At 36.8% G+C, this 11,757-nt stretch overlaps 1 protein-coding gene across 1 annotated transcript; it reads left to right on the top strand.

Annotated features, from left to right (window-relative positions):
* Window positions 1-8,057: 8,057 nt before the first annotated feature.
* LOC137723777 (uncharacterized) lies at window positions 8,058-10,971 on the top strand. Its single transcript, XM_068462969.1, has 4 exons — window positions 8,058-8,711; window positions 8,832-9,059; window positions 9,873-10,160; window positions 10,650-10,971. Exons 1-4 carry the CDS (start codon window positions 8,706-8,708, stop codon window positions 10,698-10,700), a joined length of 573 nt encoding a protein of 190 aa, XP_068319070.1. The 5' UTR covers window positions 8,058-8,705; the 3' UTR covers window positions 10,701-10,971.
* Window positions 10,972-11,757: the final 786 nt, after the last annotated feature.

Below are 11,757 nucleotides of genomic sequence, written 5' to 3'. Positions count from 1 at the left end.
ATATTTTAAATAATTAAGACCATTTTAGAATCATTCCTAAACATTGGGTAGTTATCTGAACTTAACATTTTCCTAAATATTATAAATGTTGTAAATAAAAAGAGAAGACTAATAAGTGGGGCTTAGGATGTTTTAGTGGGCCACAAGGGGCAAATTATAAGCATATTGTACATAATTAATAAATTAGGATTTGTTTGGAAATATTTTTAAAATGATTATAAGCATTTTTTATGAGAGTGTATTTAGAACTAATCTTTAGTAAATATACAAGTGAATCCCGGAAAAGCAGTACTTCGTGCAAGAAGTACCACTTCAAGTTCTTTTAGAACTCAAAAATGCTTCCAGACTTTCAATCATTTTAAGAACACTTCCAAATAAATCCTTATTATATAATATATATTAATCTAAAGAGAGGCATGAGAACTTCAGAAGGATCAGATAACCATTGTGAGCCCATACTGGCTCTGCAAGTATTCCATATATTTCCTAACCAAAAACCAACAGCGAAACAGTTATCAAATTGACCCAACAACTGCACACATGTTCCAAGCCCAATGCAAACCCAAATGAAAATAAGGCTTTCTAATAAAATAAAAAAGCCCAAAACAACCTTTTCCTTAGTGGGTCATCAGTAGCAGCTATAGGTCTCTAGCCCAAGTTTTGTAAGTGGTTTCCTATTTGCAGCTATAGGATTCTCCTTAAAAGGAGAAACTTATCTGCAAGAAGGTGCGTACCATATTTTTCCATCTCTATCCTCACGCGAAAGATAGAGAAAAAAAGGTTGCACATCATGTTAGCTATAATGTGAGTATTTATACATGGCTCTTTTAATCTTTTAATTTATTATACAATATATCAAATTCATCATTTACAAAATTCGAACTTAATACATCTCACTTATATTGTTCTTCTCCTAATAAATTTAATTATGACTATACTATAGATTAAAATTTTAAGAAAAGTGAGCCCCATTTTTTCACCAAAGAATCATATTTTAGGAGGATTATATTGGGTATTTTACTTGTTGAAATGTTTTCACACATGATATTGTTTTATTGGTTCTGGATGCTACGGTAGCATATTCTAAGGGGTGCATGTAAGTCTCTCTCTCATTGTAGATCACACAAATTTGTACGTGATCGTGTAGCATTTTTGCGTTAGACTATTTATAGAGTTGTTCGGTTAAAATAACCATATAGAAAGAAGTATTTAACAGGAATTAGTACTTCACAAATAATGTGATCTTGTAATAAACGCCTCACATAATGTGCTTGGCTTGCATTATAAGATTAAAACATCCGTGACGATAAACTTCATTTTATGCAAGTTGATCTCGACACCTTAGCCAAGTTTTTCATCCTTAATATGTGGATGAATTTGAGGCTTTTAGAAGAAACTGTTTGGTCCGTTCTTCTGTATTGGCCTATTTATTAACTCTTTGGTCAGTTGCTAATGTCGTTTAGCAAGAAAATGCACTGAGGACAAATATCATGTCTGTGTCAGGTCAGCTAACATACTGTGGATAGCAGAAGTGCTCAGCTAAGAGTCCGGAGTCTTGACCATGGTATATAGTGTATACAGAGCAATGGAGGCAGGGGGTTCTTGTGGGGGCCCACAGGAGGGAGAAGACGAAGGAGTGGGTTAAAGTCAACAGCGCATGTATCAAATATTCCACTGTGTAAGCTGTGTACGTTGGTCTGGCATCCTGCCTCTCCAGATTTTTTCTACCAAGTCGATTAAAATTACAAATTCGAGATTTTGAAATTTAATTCAACAATGATAAACAGAAGTTTATTTTAAAAATTATAATAATTTTGACCGTTGGATTAAATTTCAAAGATCCGAATTTATGGTCTTGGTCCGGATCCGTTCCCCTGCTTCCTGCCCTGTGTTGCTACAAGCCCTTCACATGAATGTACCATATATAATAAGCGGATGCTGCCAAATCTTCTCACTCGAGTCTCGGTTCTTCTTTTAAATATGCAATATTACTTGATGATTCGTACAACTTCCTAACTATCATAAGATTAACTCTACACACAATTAGCTAAATCAAAAATCGTTTTACCATTTGATTAACATTATCAAAATTTCAATGTTTATGAGTAACATCATTCTAGCATTGTTTTTGCAAAAAAAAAAGTAAATGACCTGAAATACAGACTATTTGGATATTGAGTGTCTTTAAAAAGTAAAAACGAGAGGTAAAAAAGTAAATTAATAAAATTGGAATAAGAACCTTTGGTAGTATTCTCTCAATATATATGTTTGTAATGTGCATATATATTTGCGCAAACCCCAAGTGGTGCCTTGGAGTCAAAGTTGTCTACAACAGCAAAGCTTTTTCCAACATTGAAACCCTAATTATACTATTAGTTTAACAAAGGAAAAAAAGAGTCAAAACTTTTAGGCTCCTCGATGGCAACGATTCTTGGAGCCCCTTGCGTTCTCCTGCCGCAGTTGACGTTAAAAAATAAAACTCTGGCAAATGGCAATGGCGTTTGAGGATGTTTTTGTAATCACACATGCAGATTCAAAGGCATGTTCACATGAATTTTCTGGCATTTGGTGCTGTAAATCGGTATTTTTTTTTTATTGGATTTGTTCACGTGATTCGATCTTCTGGGATTTTCACCCATACGTTTTTATGTTAATTAATTTCCCGTTTTAACGGTTGCTGCTGGTGCTAATTAATCAGAGTTTGTTAATTAATTGAAAACAATATTCTCCAAGGATCATGACTCGTATAATATGTTGAAATATATGTCACCGCATCTGAATATCCAATATTAATTCTCACTTATGATTTGACTAAAACAAAGATAGCAAGTGGAATAATGTGTAAAAAACATTTGTTTACTTAATGTTCATTCTCATTTAAAATTTGACTAAAAAATTGTTGGTGAAATATGTGATTGATACAGTGTGTGAAAATTTTTAAAACTCCAAACTTAATGCATGCGTACATGTTTATAAAACATTGCCTATCAAATATCAGTACTCACTTATAATAGCTAGTGAAATACGAGACTGATCCTATGTGTATAAAACTTTTTTTTTTAAATGGATATTCTTGAAGCTTGAGAATTGTATGAAAAACAATTTTATTTCTTTATATTTTTATGTGTATAATATGTGTATTTATACATATACACATGTAAAAATTGGGCTAAAAGTTCTTGGATTCCTGGTTAGTTTATTTGAGTGTATAATAACACATGAATTCTCAAAACCTCATGGTGAGGTGGAGGAGAAAAAAATTGATTTTATAATGAATTGCGTACAAAATTGTAAAACTGATGAATAACACTCACAATTTTTTTATTAAATACACAAATTTTTTTTTTCGTGATATATTGTACCATAAGCGTTAAGGAAAAATCGTAAGCCATTTGGACTTGGTTTTACCATTATTGAGCCACAAATGTATTTTTCATAGAATATTTAAGCCGAAAACTAATCAATAAGTGGAAAAAAACGTAGTGAGCCCAACATGTCACATCCCAGCCCGGGGCGGATCACTTCCCGGGCCCGCTCCACCATCGTAGCACGATATTGTCCGCTTTGGGCTTACCATTCCCTCACGGTTTTGTTTTTGGGAACTCACAAGCAACTTCCCAATGGGTCACCCATCATGGGATTGCTCTAGCCCCATTCTCGCTTAACTTCGGAGTTCTTACGGAACTCGAAGCCAGTGAGCTCTCAAAAGGCCTCGTGCTAGGTAGGGATGGGAATATACATTTAAGGATCACTCCCCTGGACGATGTGGGATCTTACACAACACATTGTCAAAACGGAGGTTCTATCCTTAAGAATACCAACGAAAATTCTTACATGAATTCTCAAAACCTAACAGTGAGGTGAAGGGGAAAGTAAATGGAATTTATAATGAATTTTGTACAAAATTGTAATACCGACTAAAACCCGTGAGTGTTAACACCTACGTTTTTCTTTTGTGAAAAATGCAAATTTTTTATTTTCGCAAGATATTTTCTGTAGGAGTTAAGAAAATTTTTATAAGGCATTTGGAATTGGTTTTACCATTTATTGAGCCAGAAATGTATTTTTCATAAAATACTAGAGCCGAAAACTAATCAGTAAGTGGAAAAATTGTTGTGGACCCAAAACACTGACAAAACAAGGTCCTATCCATAAGAATATTTACGAAAAGCTTACATGAATTCTCAAGACCTTGTAGTGAGGCGGAGGTGAAGGCAAAGGAATTTTATAAAGAATTTGTACAAAATTGTAATACTGACAAAAACCCATTAGTGTTAACCCACTTTTTTTTTTTTTTTTGTGAAAGAAGAAAATTGTTTATTTTCAAGAAATACTTTTTGTAAGTGTGAAGGATGTAACATCCCACATCGCCCAGGGGAGTGATCCTTAAATGTATATTCTCATCCCTACCTAGCACGAGGCCTTTTGGGAGCTCACTGGCTTCGGGTTCCGTAGGAACTTCGAAGTTAAGCGAGAAAGGGGCTAGAGCAATCCCCTGATGGGTGACCCACTGGGAAGTTGCTCGTGAGTTCCCAAAAACAAAACCGTGAGGGAATGGTAAGCCCAAAACGGACAATATCGTGCTACGGTGGTGGAGCGGGCCCGAGAAGTGATCCGTCCCGGGCCGGGATGTGACAATATGGTATCAGAGCCAATCCCTGGCCGGAAGTGTGCCGACGAGGACGTCGGGCCCCTAAGGGGGGTGGATTGTAACATCCCACATCGCCCAGGGGAGTGATCCTTAAATGTATATTCCCATCCCTACCTAGCACGAGGCATTTTGGGAGCTCACTGGCTTCGGGTTCCGTAGGAACTTCGAAGTTAAGCGAGAAATGGGCTAAAGCAATCCCCTGATGGGTGACCCACTGGGAAGTTGCTCGTGAGTTCCCAAAAACAAAACCGTGAGGGAATGGTAAGCCCAAAACGGACAATATCGTGCTACGATGGTGGAGCGGGCCCGAGAAGTGATCCGTCCCGGGCGGGGATGTGACAAAGGAAGACTTTATAAGACATTTAGAATTTGTTTTACCATTTATTGAGCCACATAGGGCGCGTTTGTTTGGCGGGATTAAGTTTCACTGGATTGGACTACTTAGCTAGGATTAGTAGTCCAGTGTTTGGTGTAAATTAGGATTGTGTTTAATGGGATTAAGCCGGACTCGTGCCGACTAAATCCTGCCTTAGGTGGGCTTAGCGAGAGCCACCAAAAACGAGGGGATTCGTAGTCCCGTTTTTGTTCTTCGCTTCACCTCGTGTTTCTGTTCTTCGATTCACCGCTTCACCTCCCTTTCTGTTCTTCACCCCAGGCTTCACCTCATGTTGTTTGCTTTGCTTCTCTCCTCCTTCCTCTTCTCCATCTCAGAGGATCTCCAAGTATGCAATATTGGGTTTGACAGAAACGGATCCAAGAAATCCAAGCCATCACCGTCTTTCACTTCCCTAACTCCACAAACCCCGACTCGTCGCCGGTCAGCTCGCCAGGCATCGCTGCAGGCCGGTTTCGCCGCTCCACAGACTTGCGGCTCCGATTGAATCCACAAACTTGGAAAGCTCTCTCCAGTTCGAATCTTGCACCGAATAAAACCTGAAAAATAAGGGAGGGAAGGAAAGCGTGGGACGGAGAGAAAACCTTGGAAAGCACTCTCCACCACTTCCCTGTGTTTCCCCCTTCCCCAATCTCTCTCTGTCATTCCTCTCCTTGTTTCTTCTCCCCCATCTCTGCAACTCTCCTTCCCGAAGCAAACACACCACATCCACACCCACACCCCACCGCGACCTCCACCAGACTATCTCACACCTTCTCGAAGACTCTCTTCTCCTCAGTCTCTTCCCTCTCAATCTCTCTCTCCCGACGCCTCTATCTCCAATTTCTCACACCTTTCGGATCTGTCGATTCTGAGCCTCCTCCCTCTCGATCTTTCTCTCCCAGTCTCTCTCTCTCTCTCTCTATCTCGATGCCTCTGTCTTCGATCTGCACAACTTTGCTGGTTTTCGCTCCCTCTCGAACCGGAGATCGTCCGATGGGATCTCGATCGAGAGGTTTCGGACGTGGAGAGTGTGGGACGGAGAGAACAAAGGAGATAAAGAGGGAGAAAAAGATGGAGGCTTCCAGAGAGAGGGAGAGTATTATTAGAATAAAAAAGGTGGAATTAATTAATATAATATTATTAGATATGAATTAAAAAATATAATATTATAGTTTGTTATTATCTTTCTTTTTAGTCCGACACTGCACCAAACGCTTTACTAAGCTAATCCAGCTTAGTCTAGTCTAAGCCAGTCCAGTTTAGTCCCTGCAGCTAGTACAGTCCGAGACAGTCCGGTGCAACAAACGCCCCCATATTGTATAAACATTTAAGTCGAGAACTAATCAATAAGTGGAAAAATAGTAGCGGGCCCAAAACATTGCCAAAACGGGGTTCTATCCTTGAGAATATCAATGAAAAATCTTGCATGAATTCTCAAATCTCACGGTGAAGTTGAGGTGAAAGAAATAAATTTTATAATGAATCTAGTACAAAATTGCGAAACTGATAAAAAATCGTGAGTGTTAACCCACATTTTTTGTGAAATTCGCAATTTTTTTATTTTCATGAGATATTTTCTATAAGTGTTAAAGATAGGGCATTTGAGATTGATTTTATCATTTATTGAGCCACAATGTATTTTTCATAAAAATATATACGCGGAAAACTAATCAATAAGTGGAAAAAATTGTGCATGAGCCCCAAAACATTGCCAAATCGAGGTTCTATCCTTAAGAATATCAATGACAAGTCTTACATGAATTCTCAAAACCTCGTAGTGAGACGAAGGTGAAAGCAAATGGATTTTATGATAAATATTGGACAACATTGTAAAACTGACTAAAACTAGTGAGTGTTAACTCGCATTTTTGTTGTGAAAATTTCAAAATTTTTAATTTTGCAAGTTATTTTCCATAAGGGTTAGGAAAAACTTTGTAAGGCATTTAGAATTGGCTTGACCATTTATTGACTTTTCATAGAATATTTAATCGAAAACTAATCAACATGTGATAAAAATTGTAGTGGGCCTCAAAACATTGCCAAAACATTGTTCCATCCTTAACAATATCAATGAAAATCCTTGTATGAATACTCAAAAACTTACGGTGAGACAGATGTGAAAGCAAATGGATTTTGTAATGAACTTTGTACAAAATTGTATAACCGACAAAAAAATTCTAAGTGTTAATCCATGTTTTTTGTGAAAAATAAATTTTTTTATAGAATATTTAAGCCGAAAAACTAATCAATAAGTGGAAAAACTAGTAGTTGGGCTAAAAACATTGCTAAAACATGGTTCTATCCTTAAGAATATCAACGAAATTGTGCTAAAAGTGATCTTGAATTCCTAGTTGGTTTATTTGAGTGGATAATGCGTATTCTAATTATTATTCACATACATCCTGTATTCATAAATAGATCTCATTGCTAGAGGCATAGTGATCTGTATGCATATTCAATACCATATGTATCCCTATGGTATTTTTAGGGTTCATCATGTTATATTGCTGTTCACAATCCACATGACAGGTCCTGTTGACGTATGGTTGCTGGATTCGTGCTGGAAACGGACAAGGATCCCAAAATGGTGGGCGTGACTTCTCGAAAAATTGCTTCTTCCCAAAGTCACTTTTAGTACCACAATCCTCTCCTCCCACAGTAGAAGCAATTAGCAAAGTTTGGCAGCAGACCTCCCTACATATTTTATTCATAAGCACTTTTTCAAAAATTCAAAGCCTTTTTTCAACTTTGGGCCATACATTTGGTCACACAGTCGCACCCACTACACCAGCTAGTCTTCTCCTGCATTGCAAACAGTTGAAAGGAAAGAAAGAATTCACATTTCTCAGAGATTTTTTTTTTTTTTTTAAAGTGTTATTAGTATTTTAAAAATCTTATTCCACATTTCTTACAAATATATTTTTCTTTTCAAATATAAAAAATTTGAAATATAAAATAAGATTTTTAGATTGTAAATAATCTTTTTCATATTTTTTTTTTTTTTTGTTTTTAAGTGGGAAAACCTAGAGTTTCTGCGGCCCACCTGCCAACCGCGTGAAGCGAGGAGGGAAGAAACCAATCTTTTAATCGGGCATGGTTGCAATGTGACATTACTAGATTCAGGATTGGATAAAATTGTCAACCACCACCACCAACTCTCTCTCTTCTTTTTCTCTCTTAAGTGTGTACAGTGAGTAGTGCAACTGTAAACATATATGATGCAGAACAAAAGCAGAAGCAGAAGCAGAAGCAGCAGAAGCCATCCCCCTAAAAGAAGGCCCTGAGGACTGCCATTGCCTACCCAAATAAGCTGTCTTTCCTGCTGAGACCTGCTCAGAGCCTTTGCTTCTGTATGCTATAAATCTAGTAAAAAAAAAGCAGCTTTGAGATCATCTCTCTCTCTCTCTCTCTCTCTCTCTCTTTAACACTGACCATAATTTATATCCTCTGACTTTACCTTAGGATTCTCCATAGCTTCTTTCACCTTTTTGCTCCCCCCCCCCCCCACCCCCTCCTTTTAACTCCTAGGTTCTTCACACCCAATCTCCACACCTCTTTAAATTTGCTACCTTGCTTTCACCTTTGCATTCAAAATCCAATCTTTCAATTGGGTTCTTGTTCTTTCAAATCAAAATCCGATCTTTTCTATTGGGTTTCGGCAACTAACCCACAAACACAATGGATGTAAGTTCCTCACCAGTTTCTCGATCAGTGATCTGTTTCTTCTAGTTATTGTTTTTTTTTTTTTTTTTTTTTTTTTTAATTTTATTTTGTGTTTTAATCTGTGTTTGGATGGTGATTCAGGACTATTACAAGAGGAGTGGGCAGATTCCGGCGTTTGGAGACTGGGATTATGCAAACGATCTACCAATCACTCAGTATTTCGAGTGTGCGAGACAAGTCGGTTTGATCAGATTCAGCTCTTCTTCTGGTGAAAGTGCTGATCATCCCTACAATATGCGTCCTGACTTGTATGCTGTTCCTGTCGATCACTTCAAGAAGCCTTCTCGCAATGTTGCTCCTTCTCGAAAGGTTCTAACTTAAATTCCAACCCTTCCCAAACCCCACCCCACCCCCCGGCCCGCGCGGGGGCCCCCCACATCTTCATTTTTGTAAATATTTTGCTTCTTTCTTTAATTTATGATTTCATTTGAGCATTTTTGTTTTTGTTTTTCATTCCCTTTGCATTTTTAGTAGTATGATTTGGATATTTTTGGTACAAGTGAGTGTAAAAGAAAATATTTTCTTTTTCGGTGATGCACCGGATTTTTAGATTATTTTATGTCTTGGAGTGGCTAATTATGATAAGCTAGCCAGCTTAGGTGAGGCAGCTCATTTCCAAAAGCATGGTGCCTGTTTACTATAAATTTTTATATGTTTACATGGAACACTTGTTATTTGGTGTATTTTTTTTACATGTTATATAATTTTTAGGAGACAACGTGGTTGATTTATCCCACTTATTACAACATATTAGTATATAAAAAACAGTGTTATAATTTGTGTGAAATCATGACATAATTTGATGGTGTTTCATTTATACTGAACAATCCCTCTTGTTTTACCATTTGATTGTATTTTATTCCAAATTTAATTTTATTTAGAAATAAACACAAACAAAAACTTGAACACGAATCCCTTGATTAAATACGATTTCTTGTCAGTTTAATGTCCTTCCTATTTTTATTTTTATTTTGAACACACATAGAGACTTGACTTATTATATTTGTGTTATTGTCACACGTTAGCATATGCCTCATTTAATATGAGTGAAAAAAACTAGATGAAATTAATTAAATGATGATATAACATGTGAGAGTGAGACATAGAATATTATTGGTGCAGGCAACAAGAGGAGTTGGTGGGGGAGGAGGAGGTGGAGGAGGGAGGGAAAAGCGAGGGCAGCGTGCGCATGTTATGGAGCAAAAGAGGCAGCAATCGAAGGTGGCAAAAGTCTGTGACGTGACCGAGCCGCCAACTAAACCCTATCACTATCAACTCCATGTCCAACAACCCAATCGCACTCACCACCACCACCACCACCACGGCGACACCGTTCCAAGAAGACCTCCCAAGCCTGTCGACGAAGATCTCTACAAAATACCCCCTGAACTCCTCCACACTACCAAGCGGGTACAATAACTAAATTTCCACATTTTATTTGTTTTTGTTTTAATTTTTTATAGGCCATAGAAATTTTTATGTGAAACTTGCATGAAAGTTTTTACTCACAAATGAACATGATATGGATTTCTATTCACCAAACGTAGTATTTTTTTTTATTCAAAACATGTTGCGTGAGCATTTTATACCGCAAAATTGGTATAAAACTCTACACCGAATCACATTAGAATTTTTATGAAGCATTTTGCTGGACGGTTTTACTTGGGGACATTGTAGGGTTTCAATTTTCAACATGGTAGTGAAATTCAATTTTCACATGATCATGCATAAGGGAGGGTTTAAAACTATCATGCATAATGATTTGATTTTCTACTTTAATTTTTTACACCTTGGGGGCACTTGAAATGACTGTCAATGTCTTGTCACCTTTACTGTTTTACTTACCCGTTTGATTAATTTTTTAAGTTTAGTTTTGAATTTTTTTTTTTTTTTTTGCAGAAGAAAATGCTGAGAATGTTTGCTTGCTTGGTGCCTGCTTGTGCTTCGTGAAGCTAAAGGGGTCTCAAAACTCATAGGAATTAGAATGCCTAGTAGACAAGAAAAACTCGGTGCCTTAGTTATTTTTATGTGTTGTTTTCTTCAACGTGTGTTAGTTGTTGTACTTGTATCTAACTAAGATGGAACCAAGTTTATGATTGAGATGAAGATTAGATGTTAGTGCCACATTTGTGACTTTCTTATTTAATCTTCCTCTCATTTGTAACTTTGTTATCTATATGTTTTGTAGTTAAGAAATGAAAATTTGCAAAATATCCGAGTTTATAAACCGACTAGTTTTTGGTGTAGTAGTACTTGTATTTCTGATATTGAATGGAGAAGCCAAATACTTTTCTCCCTTGATAGAAGCAAGACCTAGTGAAGATTCTATTGTACTTTGGTATATGACAAGTATTAGAGTAATAAAGAGTTGGACGTGCGATCAAGAATTTAACAAACAATGATTCGACAAGCAAAAACACCAATATATGATATCACCATATCAGAAGGCATAAAACAATGAAAATAAATACAATTACTGAATTGATAAAACAATGAAAATAAATACAATTTATCGATATATGATAATTGAGTTTTGGACCACAACGTTTGAGGGTCATTTGTCAAAGCAGCCACGAGGTTTTAATTTTTACATTTTACACCACATGGTTTTTAAATTGCGCCAATTTAACCTATCCGATAATTTTATTGTCTAACTAGATGTTACATACTGATGCAGCATAGACTTGACCCACACTTTAAGCACTCATTGATTGTTTATTTCAATGTTTATTACTTTACTCTTTTAATTCTTTTATAAAATTGGCAGTCAACATGTGCTTAAAGGGCCACCTAACGTCTAATTAGACAATAAAATTAACGGAGAGATTAAATCGATCCAATTCAAGAAGCACTTGGTGTAAAATGCAAAAATTGAAACCTTGTGGCTGATTTTGCAAATGCCTCTCAAACCTTATGATGTAAATGCAGTTAACCCTTCGATTTATAATCATTAGTTGTGGCATGGCCCTCATTGATCATTGCCACTTCCAGCTGGTAGCTGTTAGTC

Source organism: Pyrus communis, chromosome 17 (genome assembly GCF_963583255.1).
Source record: "Pyrus communis chromosome 17, drPyrComm1.1, whole genome shotgun sequence".
Lineage (NCBI taxonomy): Eukaryota > Viridiplantae > Streptophyta > Magnoliopsida > Rosales > Rosaceae > Pyrus > Pyrus communis.
The sequence above is the reverse complement of the archived record's forward strand: the minus strand, read 5'-3'. Positions and strand labels throughout refer to the sequence as shown.